The 19,695-nt window shown below is 42.5% G+C and overlaps 1 protein-coding gene across 2 annotated transcripts in view; it reads right to left on the minus strand.

The window, feature by feature from the left end:
* The window catches only part of TMEM161B (transmembrane protein 161B), a 61,008-nt gene extending 43,962 nt beyond the window's left edge, over positions 1 to 17,046 (minus strand). For both annotated transcript variants that reach the window (XM_040579423.1, XM_040579422.1), the window contains exons 1-2: positions 16,984 to 17,046; positions 1,546 to 1,649 (exon numbers count right to left, since the gene is read on the minus strand). In XM_040579423.1, coding sequence (XP_040435357.1) covers positions 1,546 to 1,649; positions 16,984 to 16,986 — 107 coding nt within the window. In that variant the 5' untranslated portion in view covers positions 16,987 to 17,046. The remainder of the gene's footprint in view (positions 1 to 1,545; positions 1,650 to 16,983) is intronic.
* Between the last annotated feature and the right edge of the window lie 2,649 nt (positions 17,047 to 19,695).

A 19,695-nucleotide genomic window follows, 5' to 3' on the forward strand; every position in this document is an offset into this window, starting at 1 on the left:
TTCTGGCTCTTTACATAATTCTTGTATTCCGGAAGTTATTCACAATGACTGAAATTACAATGCACTAAAATAGTTAGCACATAAATAGAGGAATACTGAAAAGCAACAATGAGATTTTCAAGGCTATTAACAAGGCAATAAGACTCCCACTGACTTCAGCAGGAGCAGAATTCCATAAACAGGAGCACAAAAATCCTGCTTTATGTATTTATCAATCCACAGGCATGGGAAGATAAAAAGAGACAACAATGATGAATATTTGAACATCAAAACCTTCCTTATCATTGGCACAGGCCATGCCTTAGAACAAGGATACAGAAAGTGAAAACTCGACAAGAATGAACAACACAGCCACAATATTGCACAATTTTTTAAAAAAGCAATTAAATATCTAAATCTTGAAACAAAAGTTCAAATAGGATATAAAAAGTAGAAAATGTCATTTGAAGAATCACTAATAAACACAATTGTAGTAACACACCTAAAAAAATAAATAGTATGCAGTTTCATATTCATTAATGTAAAACTATTTTTAGAGCACAAAAAAGGTGATCAATACCCTGCAGATGTGGTCAACGATGAAACTTCACACAACAATTGCAAGTACGATTCCTGTTCATATTATTCACCTGACAATTACTGGTTTACGTACCTAACAGGCATCTAACCAACATTTGCAGTAATTTTTCATTAGTAATTCTTTGGGTGATGAAATGGGAAAAATTAAAGAAAAAGCTGGTCACGCTGAGATGCAGAGAAAAAAAAAGGCAATGGAAAATTATACAAGACTGGTTAAGACTCCTATGGAGCACACTGTCATTCAAGGATACTCCTTCAGAAAACAGGGAGTGGAGATTCTGTATTCTCAAAATTTTAACAATTCAAAAGACAGCACACTATCTTCTAAACATACAAAGTGTTTTTCTTCCCAAATGAAAAAACAGAGTGTCTATGATTATTTTAATATTTAAGATACCGATTTATGTTCAAAACAGCTGCTGGTTTTGTTGTTATTATGGATACAGCCACACAGGGAATGGTCCCCTTGCAACTCATTATGTCTGTTTGATCTACTGTTATGAGGAAGTAGTGTATTGAAATTTATACTAATCCTGTTTTATGAAGCATTTAAAAAAATAGAATTTTTAATAAATACCTAAGCACTCTTTATATGCAAGGCTAATCAGCAGGTGGATTACCAAGAACAACGCTAACAAAAAAACCCTTCTGTTCTTCAGTGTCTTGTATGCAGTTTAGCTTTTTAATATTAAAGTACGTAGCTTGTGTCTTTAATAATGTAAGAGATGGACAACAATTAACTTTATGATTGATACAACTAATAGCAACAAATAAGTCTGTTCTTTTGTAGCAACATCTTTATACCTTGAGCCCGTAGGTCAGGTGTCACAATACTATGATAATAAATTTAAAGAACAGCAGATTATTTTTCAAGAAAATTAAATTTGTATGTTTTACTTTTACTACTGTAACAAATAATTGCATTACCACGTTCACACACCATATAGCAACCATTTCTTATCTTACCTGCCACTACAGAGAAGCCAGCGAGCAAGAGAATAGTGAGGTATGATCTTCTGTATGACACTGGCCATTACCATGGTAACCACCAACTGTACACCTATCACACCCTGTAGAGGAATAAGTTAACAACAAGTCAATATGTGTTTTAGAAAAGTAATGTACCTTTATAAAATAAGAATTAAAACTTTTATGGTAAGGATAAACATTTTTTGGTTCTTTTTAAACCACAGAGGTGGACAATGGGGGGAACTGCTTTATTAGTTTTCAAGAAATCCCCTGGAACTTGCTATAGCCAGTTAGGTTCTTCACTGAACATAAAAGGCACTGCCAGGTCATGAGGCCGGTAATGTATGTCCCCTGTTTCACAGACTTTAAGGCCACATGTGGACATCGCATTTCATAAGACATTTTGCCTTAAAATTACATCACTGATTACAATCTTGGGTTTTGTGGTCTCTTCAGTTCTGACACTATTTAACAGCTGTCAACATACAAATCCCCTGGAATTACAATAACTTACAACATCTACATTGTGAAATTTCAGCCTTTGACTAGTGCAGAGCATTTACTCCTCGCTGAACTCCAGGCACAGGTGGGCAAGGGAGAGCACACACGAATCAGCATAGCATCACTTGAACGCCCAACTCTTCATCAGGATTTGGCACTTCAGCACGGCCAGCAGTAACCTTATTCCTAGTCACTCAGCAAGCTTTAATTCTGACTATCAGTGGCTGTTGTTGTTTGGTTTTGTTTTTATTTTTAATAAAGCAACTTTAAGCTTCTAAAGCTAAATAACAACCAGTGAAACATGGCATTGTATTACTTTATTGTGCACATGAAATTCTATCAGCTAGTACTAACACCATGTTAAAGAACACACCACATACGCACTGTACTTCCTCTGTTTACAGGCAAGATTTTCATGCTTAAAATATGACAAGCAATAGTAAAAAGTAACAAACACAGACATGCAAGGGAAGCTTACATAAACATGTCAGTGAAAAGACACCAAAAATCAACCAAATAGCTATTTCCACTCTTTTAACTGTTTTTCAGAACACTCTCTCATGGAAAGGAATACAAGCACTTTTTCAATCAGCACAAAAATGCCTCATTCAAGTAGTGGCATATAAAACTTCATATTCACTTTCACTCTTAGATGTAAAATTTTTGATACTGCTAGTTAGTAACAAGATTTTGAAGATAAAACATTTCCCTCTATAGTTGTAGAAGTTGGGAACTGCACTTGACTAGCTTTGCACTAACGCAATGTGCTATAGAAGGTCAGGAAACAAAAGTATTTCTGCATACAGAAGCAGTGTGCAATTAACCATTGGCAGATAAAACACAGATCATCTCATACACTTGATAAACATTTTCTCCAATATCCTCCAAAGGAAGAGGTAAGATTCATCCCTCAAGAACACCCCACTAGCAGCACAGCATGCAGTACTGGCACTGTTCAAATACGTCCTCTCCCACATAGCATACCTGTTCTCTTGAAGGAAAGTTAACCATGCATTATTTTTCCCAGAAGTTTCTCTCAATATAAAGATAATCTGGAAAAGCAAAGAGCAATTCTTATAGAATGGTGAAAGAGCTGATGTTGGAGGGGTCCTCTGGAGATAAACTAGTCCAACTTTCCCTGCTAAGAGGAGGGTCAATTAAAGCAGCTGGACCAGAGCCACGTGTTCAGTCAGGTTTTGTGTGTCCTGAAGGACAGAGACTCCACAACCTCTCTGGGCAACTTGTCCCAGTGTTGGACCATCCTCACCTTAAATAGTTTCTTTCTTATGTTTAAATGGAATATTCTGTATTGTGCCCACTGCCTCTTGTTCTTTAACTGGGCACCACTGAGAAGTCTTGCTCCATCTTCTTTATTCTTCCCTTGTCCTTTGCCATCAGGTCTCCTGCCTCAGCCAGCAGCAGGCCCACATTTTCTGTCACAATACCTTGCTGCTGATGTATTTGTAAAAGGTCTTCTTGTTGTCATTCATGTTCTGTGTCAAACTGAATTCCAGGTGGGCTTCTTTGGCTTCCCTAACCCTCCCTCTGCAGGCTCAGACAGTTTCTCCATATTCATTTTCCACCTCCTGCATACTTCCTTTCTACATCTGAGCTTTGTCATGAGCTCCATGCTCATCCATGCACATCAGTGTGGATTGCTCTTGAGCTTGGAGGAGGTGATCCTTGAAAGTCAACTAGTCTTCCCAGACCCCTCTTCTCTACAAGTGCACATCCCATGGGAATCTTCCAAGCTGAGGCTTGTTCATGCCAAAGCCTGCTGTCTTAAAAGTCTAGAATCATGAACCTGCTACTTGCCTCATTTCCTTCTCTCAGGATCCTGCACTATACCACCTGACTGTCACTGCGACAAAGGCTGCACAACTTTCACATCACCAGCCAGTTCTGTCTTGTTTGCAAGTCTCAGGTCCAGCAGAGCACTTCTCATCAGGTCCTCAATCACCTGTGTTACAAAACTGCCATCAAAAGCACACAAAAAAATTCCTGGATTGCTTGATGTCTCTTCAGAAGATACTGGGAAAGCTGAAGTACCCTATAGGACCAGTGTCTGGAAATCTGAAGATCCTTCCCCCTGTCTGAAGAAGGCCTTATCTTCTACTTCTTCATGATTAAGCCTATCTATAGCAGACACCTGCAACATCACCCACGTTGCTATGCCCTCTATCCTTTACCCATAAGCTCACAGATGGTTCATTATGCACCTTATGGCAAACTTCCATGCATCCCTGCTGTGCTCTCACTTAAGAGCAAGTCTCCCTACACACTATCTCAGCAGTCCTTCCGAAGGGCCTGTATCCATCCATGGCAGCACTCCAGTTGTACCAGCTACCCCATCACATCTTTGTTATCCCAATGAAATCATTGCTCTGCAACTTCATACAGCCTCCTACTTTCCCATTTTTCCCCATGCTGCGTGCATTAGAGTACAGGCAGGTCAGAGATGCATCCATGTGCACCAGTTTGTCAGCAAAGGTGTAAGACCTTCTCCCTCAAAATGCTGGCCTCATTATCTGTGTACAGGCATTCCCTTGTTTGTGTTCATATATTTGTGTATGCCTCCCTCCGCCCCACTTAGTTGTTTTCAAGGACTCCTCTACATGTCACCCTGCATCCTTTGCTTACCAACTCAGTCCATGACATTTTCCTCTCAATTTGTGAGTTACCTCCCTCCTCCCTTAGCCTTAACATAAAGCTCTCCACACCAGTTTGGCCAGCTTGTTGGCAAAGATGCTTCTACCCCACTTTGTCAGGTGGATGCTGTCCCTTCCTAGCAGTCCTTGCACCTCTGAGAGGGTCCTATGGTCATAAAAGCAGAGTCCTTGCTGTCAATACCTGCTATGCAACCAGCTGTTAACCTACAGGATCCACTACCCTTTGTCAATCTTTCCCCTCCTCAGCAGCAGTAGCTTTGTTAGTCTTAAATATTGTACTAAGGGAAAAGTTCTCTTTTCTCCCTTGAATGCTTTTTTTTTTTTTTTCATTTAAATAAATCAAAAATTGGGTCAATACTGCTTTTATGAAAAATTACAGGCAGATGAAGTGTCACAGGTGATGACCAGTATTATCCTTAAGGTAACATGATTGAGGGAGACTAAGGTAGCATAAATTACCTTTCAGCATATGCAAACACTGCCCATGGCAGGGGGGTTGGGACCAGGTGATCCTGAAGGTCCCTTCCAACCCAAACCATTCTGTGATTCTATGATGCAATTATTCCTAGGGCTTCCTATTTGTAAAGGAAAGAAAATGCCTTTTCAATTCAAGATAACAAGAGGGAAAATTATGCAAATCAAGGCAATATTTTTATTTTTAATACAAGGCAGCAGGTCCACTAGCTGAACTAAAATACTTACAATTCAGCAGACCATTTAAAAGTGCACCTACAGAAACCCATTTCCTTACTCACGTGAAGGGTGCAAGCTGTAACTGAACCCATCACAATCATTTCGGTCATTTGGTCTTAAGCCACTGAATGCCCTGCATCCTCCTTGCTCTCTTTCAGCAGAAATTCACCGTACTCACTCCCACAAAGGTTACTGCTATACTTCTTAAACACAGAAACATCTACAAAAATATGTAAGCTTACAACTGAAAACAACTTTTAAAATTTTTTAAATGACTTAAAATTTCCTAAAACAACAATGGTATCTCTAATCATAATTTTAAACATGACTGTGGTGGAAATATCCTTCTGGCATTTTTCTACACTTCAAGCAATTAAAAAACGGATATACCCACTCACTTGATCAGGGCATTTTTCTCTTGACTTCTGAAGGTTAGTAATCAATCACGAGCAATACATTAACAGCGTAAAGCTGCCACATGAGATTTAAATATTCCACTGCATTAATCTTCTCACAATCAGCCAAGAACACATGGCACAGGAATACAGTAGGTAATATGCCCACTCAAAACTACATGCTATGTGCAAAGCACATTTTGCCAGCTCCACTCTTTTGCTACTGTACGTGATTACACGCTACTTACACATCTATTAATACACTCTGGAAGAATCTACAAAAACCCAAAACGCCTCATATTATTGCACTCAAACACATCTCTCCACACCCCCCAGCCCCCAAGCCACAAAATACAGGGTTCATTCCGATTCAGACTCTCTCTAGATCAAGTCTCCTATATACTTTTAGTCTTCCCGTTACCATTAATATCAGTTTAAATTCAAAACCACTCATTTCAGAAACCTCAATAAAGATTATGTGTTGGTTCCCACCAATATCTTGTATCTTCTACTAGCCATATTCTCATGTACAAAACACAAGAGTTTAGAAATTAGCCAGAAATCCACAACATAAAAAACATAGCCATGCTTAACAGAGCATGATACGTGTTTGAGGGAGATGCTCAAGGCCAAAGTCCACTATGGGGGTTTTGAGAGCCTCTGGTGAGGAAAAAAACCTGCAATCCATCAAATCATATGATCTTTGGTAGATAACTGAGCACATAATCATTGACAGGCTTGACTCAAAAGTAACAGAAGCATTATCCACCTCTTCGAGATGAGGAACTGCTACACAGATCAAATAAAGTGTCTGCAGTTACAGAACAGTTTGTGGAAAATGACATTATTTGAATCCATTTCATAAGACCTTTGGCACTCTCTGATCCCACATACCTACACGCTTCAGCTTCACAGCTTGGAATTTGAAATCCAAATTCAAGACACTGGAAAGAGAAGCCAGTACCTTGCTGATCAGAGACATTTCTGTCAGCCTGTGTAACACTGAGAAGCACTCTGCCCAAAGGAAAGATGACTGCGTAAGACAGTTCAGTCAGTTTCTCTGCAAAACAGAGGTTGGCAAGAAACCTTGCAGTCAAAGAAAATACTGAAATAGTACAACGAGGTAGGGACTAGGCTAATAAACTGCAGTCCATCTGTGTTTCTGTGACAGAGGAAGGTCTTTGGTTAGAGGTGTCTTGAGCACCGTGCTCAGTTCCAGGTCCTTCAGTAAGTATAGCATTCTTACTTTTGCTTGTGCAACACTGCACATGTTTCATACAAGGAAGCTTTTAATAAAACATAGCATAAGTGCTCTACAAAAAATGTGTTAGCAGCTACATTAATTCATGATTTTAAGAAATCTGGAAAAGAAAGGTGACAGGTCCAAAAGGCAAGAGTATAAGCTTGAATACAGTACAACCTAACTTTAGTTTTCACACTCTATACCTTTTACAGTACATATTTGGAGACACAGTTGCTGATAATTAGGAGAACAAAGTAAGAATAAGCAATTAAGATAAAGTAAAGATACTCTTATCTACAAGTTCAATGTACTTATAATACACTGACAGCTATCTTGGAACAGTAAAAACAAAAAAAAAATTTAGAAGTACTTCTGATGAAAGGATATTTTTCTTTTCACTGTGAATTGATTTACAGAACACGCATAGCAAAGATAGCCAAGGTTAATAATGTTATGCCAAGACACCATTTCAGTCTCCCCATTTTAACCTTGCCCAAGGTTATTCTCCCATGCCTGTAGTAACAGGTCAGGGTTTTCCCCTTTTTTGCTTTACCACATACCTAGACATCACAGATCATTCAAAACTTAGCCTTACAGGGGACTCTGAAACTACCTGTTCTCTAACAATAATTGTCTCCTCCATCGCAAGACAAGGGCCTTGAGCTGAAGCCAGCTGCTGTACACACCAGGACTGCAGTAGCACTACAACTGCATGCCTGAAAAAGCAGCTAGTAGAATCCAATTTACAACTTCACCTTCAGAAATGCAATGCCAGCTACTTACTTTCTGAAGTGGCAAGTCTTGTAAAAACAAGAGTTTTACACAAGTGCACTGGAATATTATATAGATGTTAATTCAAGGCATATCAATCTCTTTCAATGGTAGCACACAACCATACTAACAGGGTTGAGAATTTTCAAGTAAGAAATTGAAAAGCTTTTGTATTATCAGCTAACAGCAAGATCTGTAGAATATAGCAAATACTCTTATCTTCCACAATTTCAAAAGTGCAGTGATACTTGTGAAACCTAGGCGCTAAATCAATACAACCTATTAGAAATGCCATTGCATCAGTGACAGGTTATTGCTCTTGCTATTAGATGAGACTTTTCCATATGCAAAATTTTCCCCATATGTATACGTCCATGTTCAAGCTGCAGCTTGTAAAAGCAAGACAGTGCTCTCGTGAAACAGAAATGCAATTTAGATTTGTTTGCTAAACAGTAGAAAACATTATACAGGATGGCCAAAGAAAAATGAGCTTACTGTGCAACATCTTAAAATGAATGTTTCCTGTGAAAAGACTACTTTCACAAAATTCCCGTACTCAGAATGATAGAATCATAGAAACATTTAGGTTGGAAAAGAGCTTTGAGATCATCAAACATAACCCAGGACTGCCAAGACTATCACTAAACCATGCCTCTAAGCACCACATCTATGCCTTTTTTAAAGACCTCCAAGGTCTTTAAAAATCTCCATGGTGACGCCACCTCCCTGGGCAGCCTGTTTCCATGCTTCACCACCCTTTCAGCAAAGAAAGTTTTCCTAATGTCCAATCTAAACCTCCCATGTAACTTGAGGCTGTTATCCAGTATTGTCAGCAAACTGAGCAAGTTCAAATCTTATGACTTGTAAAAATCACACATTCATAAAGCTACTTTTGGGAAAGAAATCTGTGCAAAGAGACTTCTTCAAAAAGCAGATTTTTTCTTTCTTTTTCCACACCAAGTTTTCCCTGAATTTGTATTTTCCTACACCTGCCACTGTTTACAACATAGCACAGACAACAAAAGATGCAGAGTGGCACAAAGAACATACAAAGAGTCTGGGACTACCACCAAACTGCTCACCTTTGCAGGTCTTTCCCACCCAAAGGTCACTTCTCTCCTGACCAGTGTCTTTCAATATACTTAAAGGACAGCCATAAACTGCTAGATGGAAGCAGTCACCAGCAGCACAACACTCTGAAACATATATTTTGTTTAAAACCAACAGTACGTTCCAGTCAGCCACGCTGCATTTTACCTGGCAGTTCTGCTTCTTTTTCCACCAACACTCTCTAAGCACAAAAATTACAGAACTAGTTATCATTAGGCAAACCAAGTTACTGCCACACAAATCTCGTGACCAGAACAAAAGCATTTATAAAATCGCAGAATTATCATTATTACTGAAGAAAACAACAGAGTATCTGTTGTACAGAACATTGACACATATCCAACGTATTATTAAATTACACGTAAAACTAGTTCAGATGACTAATTTACTACAAAGGGAGGAATAAGGTTGTATTCTATTATTGCTATTCAAGATTTTTAAAATCTAGTTTACCCATACTTCCTCAATTAACACAAGCAGGAACTATGGAAGCTCTCAATCTCCAGGACATTTGCTTTTTAAATCGCAGAGTTTTCCATTACAGGAATTTTTCCAAGTATAAAAAGCTAAAAGTCTTTAATGCCTCTGCTGAACAGTCTAAAACACCACAGCCCTACAGATATCTGTGCAAAGTTTAAACTTGTGAGCATAACTGGCATTGCAACTACATACACGAGTCCTGGCAGTACCAACTTGGCAGAATGCTGCCAGTAAATTGTTTTGACAACTTGATTTACAAGCAAAAGAAACTGATGAACATTTAATTCTCCTGTTGCTTTGGAACTGGAGGATACAGCTTCCAAGCAGCACAGAAGTAGACTATCATCTCTTCACTTTGCTTACGTCATGGAATCACACACAAAGATTATTTGTCCACACTGCCAGCAAGCAGCAAAGGAAATTGGACCTGATTTTTCAACCCCATCAGGCAAAGACTCAGTTTATTTAAATAAGGACCTACACTGAGAGGAATGGCTGTATTTGCTTGCAACTTTCCAAAACTATCTTCAAATACAGACCTAGACATCACCACCCATGCACTCCTACAAATGACAGGAGTCTTTCAAGACCTCTTGATTAATATTCTAACCTCTACAGAAAAGAAAAAGGAAAAAAAAAAGAATGGAGGAAAAGACATGAGAAAAAAACTACACAGCTCCTTTCAGATTTCAACACATATCGCTATTCAAAAATACCTTGGTAGAATCAGGTGATTATATCTTCAAGTATTAGAAGTGTTAAAAGTCAGATTTTACTGAAAATATAAACTGTATTCCCTAAGCAAGACTTCCATCATTTGAACAAACACTATGTCACCACAGTTAAAATGACATGACATTTATATCCATATAGAAGAGAAATACATGTATTAATGGCACATACAAAGTATGGTTTTATACCTGCACTCATGTATCCCTACAGTGCCCCATGTATCTCATCTCTGTAAAGTAAGTAGGTTAAAAGCAGAACCAATCAACTCTGGTGCTTTAATCGATAACTAAGACCTAAATACAAAATTCAACTTGTCTTCATAGTGATGGAGGTCCAGTCACAACACAGCCACTACTATTTAGGCTACATATATCCAGCAAGCTGATGTCATTAACAGCAATTACACCAGTCAAGCTTCACCCTTCCACTACTATCTATATTACAAGTCCATTTACTGTGCGTTTTAAGTTGTGTCTGTGCTAAAACATCTGTTGAGAAAATTAATCTGAGCCAGGATTTTTCATAAACCCAACTGTGGAAAAATTACTTGGGGTGGGGGATTAGAAAAAAACTGGGACATAAAGGAGAACAGTATTACAGAAAGCTTTTTTAGGGTAAAACACAAATACAATTTTCAGGATGGTTGGTATGCACAGAAGCTACTTTACCACAGCTCTTTAAGCCAACTCAGCACCTGCTGACAGCGGTAACGGAGGATGGAGCAGAGCGGAGTGGAGACCCCACGGCCAGGCTCTGTTGTGCTCCCTGCAGGAACGGGAACTCGATGGCACCACACAGCTGATCAGCTGCACAGCGGTTGTCACACGAAGGATCCATGAGATGTCTGTGGCTGAGCCAACCATTGTGGCAAAATTACTTTCCTCAGGTGAAAAAAACTCATCGTAACACTAACGCACAGCTCCATCTCAAAGTTACCTGCCTGACTGGAGTCACCCAAGCTCCACCTAAATGTAAAGAAAACAGACTGGTCTTGGACTGAAATAAGTACAACGGGGAGGAGGGGCAGGAATTGTTGTGTAAACTCCCAAATTACCACCACACTCTGATTTAGTGTTTTAACTATATGCAAACTGTGCATAAAGTTAGGTCAAGCTGACCCAGTACCTAAAGTTGTTATGAATTAAAGGACTTGTAATCAAGGGAGTCAGCCTTGGGGAGGATGAGAAACAGGTAGTGAAAAGAGCACCGTTGTCTAAGTTACACAGAAAGATGCCTTCAAGTGAGGAAAGTTCTGGCTAGAAGAGGAGACGGGCTCATAAGACGTTGCAATCCACAGATGTCAACAGAAACTTCGTTGAAAATAGGACAAAGATGATTATGGTAATGGGAGATTGCAACCTCTTACTCAAATAGCCACCCCAGGAGAGGGCAAACCCCCGCTCGAGGAACATGAGTAGTTAGTAAAGAACTTCAGTGGTGCTATCTGAGGATGCGCATGAATTTGCATTAGAAGCGAGAAACCTGTAACTAATCCTGTGTATGATAATAAATATGCAACGTACTATGAAGAACAAAAAGTAAGCAAAGGAATGAAGAAGTTAGGGAAGGCTCCGTTGTAACTTCTGGGACCGGTCTACGGACTCAACCTGTCCTCTCCCCCATAAGGATGCCTACTGGGGAAGAACTTTATTCTGTGACTAACTCATGCTAGCTGTTACTGTGTACTGTTCTAAGCTTACTTTGCCATCAGTGTATTATCTTCGCATAAGAAATCTTTGAACCTTACCCCATCACAAACTTGCATTTTGTATAATAAAAGTCTTCAGCTTAAGTTCATTTTGTATAACTCTCCAGAGATTTGAGTAGTTGTTACAAGAGATCTGACTCAGTGACACTGTCAGTGGGGATCCCTGACTAGTTTAGTCAAATCACCCTCCCATACAGTAAGCTGTCAAAAGGCAGGTAGTGGACGGGCTGGTTGGATACAAGGGTCTCATCTTTCCTGGGAAACTGAGCCAATTAAATATAAAGTGTTGGAGACCCCCCCCCTTCTTAACGTGATAGAAAAATTGGTATAGTCAACAGGATTATCAATGTCAATGGATAAGCTACTGCAAAAACATAAATGTGCCCTTTCCCATATTGAGAAGGGGTGGGCTCAAAAGTTTTGGAAAGACAAAGAGAAAGTGGTAGAATGCTTTAAGCAGTGTCAGGCTGAGCAGAGATTTAAAGAAGGAAAAGGTAAAGGTGCCATTTGTGCACTGTTAGGAGCCCATTTATCATGTGCACAGAAAGAAGCTAAAGAAGAAGAAGCTAAAGCCTTGCTCCCAAAGAGGCTGCAAATGTAGAATGTAGAATATGCTTCTTTGAAATCAGAGGATGATGTCTTGAAGTCATTGGCCTCTGAGAGGGAGACAAGAGATAAAATTGTGATTGAGAATAACCACCTTAAAACTGAGCTATACCCCACCTTAAAATGCTGCTTGATTTAGCAGAGCACAGAGAGAAACAGCTGTTGGAAAAGCAAACCTCTGTTGGAAGAAGGGTTCGCCAGAGTCAAGAAGACGCTCAATATGAGTTATGCACCTTGCTCAACTTTATTAGTTTCTAACACTACTTATATAGAACCGATACACATGCATATTCATAAAGCAGAAATATAATTTGTTAGTAGTCTCTAAACACACGTGGTTCTCACACCCCTAATTATCATGACTAAAATAAGCATTCTATCCATGTAGCCAATTGTGTTGCTGTGCTTCAGCCTTGTAGTTTGTTACTCTTTCTTGGCCCTGCACCTGCTTTCCCAGCAGCTGTAGCTTGTTACAGCCACGGCCTGTTGGCACAACATAATTACTTGGCCTCAGGATTCAAGAATAGCTCAAGGCTACCTTTCTTGTTAACTTCAGCACAGCAACTTCAGTACAATTCTGATTACAGGCCTATTCTAATACCAGGCCTGGATTGTGCAGATCTTCAGAGATTCTAAAGCCATGCTTCTGCAGCCATTCTTCTGCAAACCTCTGTTTCCATCAAGCAGATTCAGGAGTCAGTGCATTATGCAGACCCTGAGACCCAAGACAGGGACATTTGGTGTGACAGTAATGATGAAATCATGGGAGACCCTCGGCCAGTTTCCTTGCAACTGCAGGTTAAGACTGAGGCTGCTGTTGATAGTGATGAGGAAATTCAAACTGTTGCCCATACAGTCCTCTGGTCACGAGCAAAACCGATAAAATTACAGGAAAAGTATTTGAGATGACCAGGCGAATTTGAAGTGAAGTTTGTATGGCGAGTTTCGCTCACAGGGGGAGGCTGAATTTTGTTAAATGGGGAGGAAGCAAGAGGCTGTTGGGGACCAGGAGTATTTCTAACCACCATGCCAGATCAAAATTACCCTCTAACAGCACGGGTGCATACAGGGCAGTAGCACAGATCCTCTGGAGAGAGAAGACCTGCTTGTAATTAGAACTGCAGGCTTATCAGACTTAGGAGTCCGCACAGAAGGTGGCATGCTTACAAGCAATGTAAGAGAGGTCTGACAAGGATATCCCCAATGCTAGCTCCTATTGAGCCAGCACAGTTGTCCCCTCTTTTTTGTGGGCTTCCTGATTGTCTTAAAATGTCCATGGTCAATATTAAAAATCATTTGCGAGAGGTTCACAATCAGGGTAATTGCAATAGATGGGGTCAGTGAGCCCCTGACCACATAACCACTTGGTGTGAGTTCATACAAGAAATAGTTAATTACGGATGCTGCATGGGCTGGACCAATTCATTCACAGAAGTCTCCACACTGCCCACAGTGAGACTGCCAACTTAATATCCCATGCAATCTAAAAGCGATTAAAAATCCAAATTTAGCAAAGAGCAGACTGACCTATGGCATCAAGCCAGAGAACTGGGAGTACCTATTTATTTATTAAAAAATTAGTGATTTACTATTGGCTAAATAGTGTTACCACTAATGATCTCCACAAGCTAGTTCAATCCTTAGTTAAGGCAAAGAAAAATAGTGGGAATGAGGAAAAACAACCCCAGGAAAATTCTCTGCCTCTGAAAGGGTGCATACCTTCTGCACCAATATAGAACTTAACTGATCTGACAGAATCCTCAGCAAAAAACTCGTATTGCTGGGTAGAACAGTGAGCCACCCTAGTTGGTGGATACTACCAGTATACTGGTTCTCTGATAAATGTCCCGAACCCCTTCTCAGTATTCCAACTGGACCTAAAAGAATTTGTGTGGACTTTGTAATGAACACAGAAGCCCAAATGTCAGTAACCACTACTGAAATGGCCAAAGCATTAAATATATGACATGCCAAGCGCAAAGTAAAATACACCAGAATAGAGGGAGTGATTAAGGAAAGCCCAGTGGCAAAAATTAATTTATGACTACCCAGGGGAAAACAAATTACCTACGCTGAAGTATTGGTCAGAGTAGCTGAATCTAACATTTTGATATTTGATCTGCTATATAGTCAGCTTTGGGAAATGCCGAATGAGACTGTATGGAGTTTTGCCGCTCCAGGGACAGGAGATGAGAAAGATTATGGGGACCCCCACATAACTTCTGAGCGATGTGGAGAAAAATGGGACCGGTGAAATTAATTGGTCTTTAAAAACCATCCACACCTCTTCCTCACTCTCAAGTTGCCAACATAAAACAACACCCCTTGTCAGCAGCGGCGAACTTGAGTATTGACAGGGTGGTGGCAGATTTAGAAAAGAGAGGTATCCTCACTTGAGCCCACTCTCCACACAATTCTCCTGTTTGGCCAGTCAAAAAGCCTATGGGCAATGGAGCCTAACTATTGATTACAGAAAATTAAATGCAAATACTTTCCCTTTGACTGTGGCAGTGCCCAACTTTGCCAAACTGGTGACACAAATACAGGGAGCCTCCCACATTTGGATGGCTGCTTTAGATGTTAAGAGATATGTTCTTCATGATTCTGCTCCACAAACAAGATAAAGTGTAGTTTGCCTTTACCTGGGGAGGGACTCAGTACGTTTTCATATTCCACAAGGACACAGACACATCCCTACTATTGCTCATAATGCCCTGGCTAAAGTCTTAGCAGAGGTCCCCATCCCACATGGCATCACAGTGTATTAATATATCAATCACATCCTGACTGGGGGAGAAAAGCCACAAAGCACTAGAGATACAATGAAAACCCTTTGGAAAACACTAATCAAATTGGGATTGGAAGTCTTGGAATCAAAGTGCCAAGGGCCAGCACAAGAAGTTAAACTCCTAGGAGTCTGGTGGGTTAAAGGAGCTGCTTCTGTCCCCCCAGACACACTGCAAAGCATAGAATCTGGGCAGAATCCAACTAGTACAAAGGAACCACAAAAATCCCTGAACTCTGAATTACTGGCACAACCATATTCCACCATTGCTTGTCCTTTGTACAAGAAAAAAAAAGTGGAAATCATGTGAATGGACAGAACAACATACCAACACATAAGACTTATTGACAAAAGAATTAAGATCATTCCAATGGCTTTGATCTATGCACCCAACCCATCCTATCCACATAGAATGGGAGCTTAACAAGCACAGCTCCCATTGCAACTCACGGCAGAAAGGAGCAGGAGGAGGAGAAAACACCAGGAGGGCCAGAAAGACCACTGGAATTTAGCTCCCATTCCTTCAGTGACAGGGAGATGAGATACTCAGACCTTGAGAAAAGTTTGTTCACCTGGTGCAAGTGGTGAATCAAGTGGAGCTGATAAGGAGAGGGCACAGTATGGTTGTTCAGGGACCCTCCACCTCCTAGGTGCAGTCCATAGGGTATGATACCACCTGCAGGTATTGCTCAGAAACCTACAGCCCATAAGTATCGTGCCTATCTGGAAGGCATCAATTAAATTATGCCAATGACTGAAGGTAATGTTAAAGAATCTAAATTACAATAGGACATAGGGAGTACACTGGCATTCCAACCAACACCAAGTAAGCCCTCCCTGATCCTGGAGGCACCTTCACTAAAAGTGGCTGGTAATCTCAATGCTTTCTGATCAATATGGCTTGATCAATATGGATGCATAGTCTTACAGACAGGACAATGAATGGCATTATAAAGCTATGGCATTACAGGTGGGCACAGGGGAAAGGTTAAGTGAAACAGGCAAAGGGAGTGCGCAAGTAGGAGAACTTGGAGCAGTTCTACTAGCTGCGCAACAAGGGGCTAACCATATCTACACAGTTGCATACGCTGTTTCCAAAGAAGCCACTGAGTGGACAGGGCACTGGGCAGCCAACAACTGGCAGGTGAACAGAGTCCCAGCATGGCAAACTGACAGGCCAATCATGTATAAACGGTTCAAGGAAACCCCTCTCCTTTATGTGACACCAACATATCTGCACACTGCCACAGCATACACTACAACTGCGATGTAACTAGTGGTAATGAAAACCAAAGCACCCGATCAAGGTTCCTAGACACATTCAAGACCACTGCTAATTAAATGATCTATTTACAGGGGGCCTACGGAAGAAGTGAATAAGCAGCTCTACATAGATATAAAAATACATCTTCAGACCGATGCAAACCACAGTAAACTGCAGTGGCTCACCCCTCTGTGCAGAAACACCAAAGAGGGAAACAACCACCAGGAAGTAAAAATGCGTCGGTGTAAAATCGCAGCAAGGCAACAAGCGGCACAGTATGTTCTTAACGAGTACCAGCAAGAGAGAACAATATCCCTGCACCCCGCCCCCGCTTCCTCCCCGCCCCACCGTCCCCAAGCCCAGGAGCTGCCCCCACGGCCAGGCAGGCCGGGCCGGCAGGCCCCCAGCCCCGGGAGGGAGCCCCAGGGGCTCCGCTCGGGCGGCCTCACCCGCAGCCCCCCGCAGGCCCTCCGCTCACCATGGTGCTTGAGCCGGCCCCGCCCGCCGCCGCTCCAGCCGCCCGGCCTGGCCCCGCTCCCAGCTCATAAATCCGCCGCTCCCGCCGCCCCGCCAGGCCCCGCCGCGCCGGCTCCCGCCCGGCGCACGCCTCGCCGCGGAGGTCACGCCAGGACCACGTCAGGACCCCGCCAGCCCGAGGGCCGCCTGAGGTGGCCGCACGACTGCCTGCGCGAACGGCGCCACGCCGCGCCCACCCGCGCCTCCGCGCACACTCCCGCGCCTGCCGTTCCGCCCCGGCGGGCGGAGGGGAAAGCGGCGGCGGAGGCGCCCGCCTGCGGCACGGCGCCCGCCCGGCCTCTTTGCGCGGGTCCCGTCAGGCGCTGCGAGGGCAGCCGGCCCCAGGCAGGGCACCGGCGCGACCCCAGCCCGCATGACGGGAGAGGTCGCCCCGAGGGCCGGCTGCCCTGCCTGGCGCCGCGGAGGGGGGCCGTGCGGCGCAGGGCGGGGCGGTCGCTGGGCTCCAGGGGAGACACAGGGACGGGGGGCGGCGCAGGAGGGTGGTTCGGCGGCGGCGGGGAGCTAGGCCGGCGGCTCACTTGCGCATGCGCACAGGCCCTTCCCCCCCCCCCGCCGGCTGGCAGTGGCGAGGCGCATGCGCAGAGCTGGGAGATTAAGCCGGAAGTGGGGCAGGGGGATGTCACCTCCTTGTGCGGCCATGAAGTCGATGCTCCGTGAAGGAGCGGCGGTTAACAGTGGTCGCTGAGGGGTGGGAAGATGTTAGCGAGGCCATCTGAACAGCTCTCCCTTCCTGGAGGGACCCGTAGGTGGCCCTGGGGGCAGCGGGGCCTACCGCCTCCTCACGGGCCTGCCGCCGTGCTGCGGAGGCGGGAAGCGGCGCGGAGCCGTTTCATCTGAGGTAAATGTTCCCCGCGCCTGCCTTCCCGCAGCTCCTCCGTGGCAAAACGGTGTTCGCCCTTTGGTCTCTGGGCCGCTCACCGCGTAGTGCCTGTCATAAGAGGACATGCCTCGACAGCCGGCCCCGCCCGTCCCAAAGGAGCGACAGCAAATTGTCCTATCCCTAACTGAAATAACAAAACGGCTTTCTCGTAAATCCTGCTGCTTTAAATGCACAGCTGCGATCTGTCATGCGTGAGCTGGAACTGAAGCGTAAGCATTCTGCTTGAACGGGTAAATGGCGTTTTTGTCGAAAATACTTCCCTACATCTGTTGGTACTTTGACAAACTTCACCTGCCTCTCAGAGGATCCCAAGACAGGCATTCACAGTGAAACCTAAATCTCGCTCCACACTGAAATACCTTGGAAAAGGTTGAGTAGCATCTCAACGACTGTCATGGAGATTTATGAACTCTGGCATTCTGACATTTTTAATTGTTCCTGTGACATATGTGGTGTGTAAAAGACAAACACGACAAAACCCACTCAACATCACAAAAATAGCAGAGCAAACAGACTTCAAAGTAAATCCTCTGAGATCCCAGAGATTGTAGTACCAAGGACAAGGCAGTTTTGATCTATTCAAACCATTTCATTTTAGTCAAGTCTTTGGCTTCCCAATTTAGTAACGCTAATTTGGTAATGTTTGTGGCACATGTAGCATGGTAGAGAAGAGCACTGTCAAGTTAATGAAAAAAAAGGCATTCTGTTTACACCATTAATCATGCATTCCTGGCATACAGAGGCTACTGAAGCAAGTTCTTGAAGTTACAACGGAAAAGCACCAATGTTAGTGTAGGAATAGTAAAGACATCAGATGCATTTGGAGAGTAACTGGTTTGAGACACATTTAACGCTTCTGAATGTAAAATCTCGAAAAGTGTGTCTCTTCTAAAGGAAATTAATAACTTACCTGTGGAAACTTTTGGCATGAGATCTTCATCACTGATACGAATTTAGTGGCATTTTATATAAAAATAAGCAATCAAAATTGATAACAAGCAGAGTTATTTTATTATTTAAACAAGAATTACGTATTGGTTGGCTTGAACTCTTAACAAGCAGGAGTTTAGAGCCCTAGTATTTTAATTCTAGTATTGCTTGAAGAGTGTTGAGCAAAAACAATATCCACACAAAACCAGCTAAAGTTGCTGTAATCACTATGCAAAAATTGATTTTTTGGAAGGCTTTATATGGGCAGAATAGGACCTTTGCAGTGAGCAAGCCAAGAACAATTTTCCCATGCATTATTAAGTGCTGCTGATACAAACACCGTCTCACCTATGCTGGTGCTTTCCTAGACCTCCTCATCTCATACAGTGAGCAAGTTTTAAGAAAGCCATTAGAGCAGGCACAGCCTTGCAGCCTGTGCTGCCTGGATGCAAGGCTGGGTGAAGTAGACCATGTATGCCTCATTCTTCAGGACACAGGCAAGGCTCCTCAAAATACCTAGCAATTTCTAGACTGTCAAATGTGGTCTCAGTAGCCTCTCTGTTCTCTTCATTCCACATCACAAAACTTTCTTTTCCTCCAGGTTACGTTTCTTCCCCCACACCAAGTGTTCTTTCACCTCCACAGGAAAAAAATCCATTTTTACTTCATGTACAACATATGTCAACTAGCATGACTTAAACTCTACTTTAGGTCTAAGCATACATAAGCTTGCCAGTTTTGCCAAATGTATGCTGAGATCACATCACAGATCACATCGTTAGGGGTTCAGAAAAATCTACTGCATGTAGAGAGCAGCAGGTCTCACAATGCTCATGGGCTCTG

Source organism: Falco naumanni, chromosome Z (assembly GCF_017639655.2).
Source record: "Falco naumanni isolate bFalNau1 chromosome Z, bFalNau1.pat, whole genome shotgun sequence".
NCBI lineage: Eukaryota > Metazoa > Chordata > Aves > Falconiformes > Falconidae > Falco > Falco naumanni.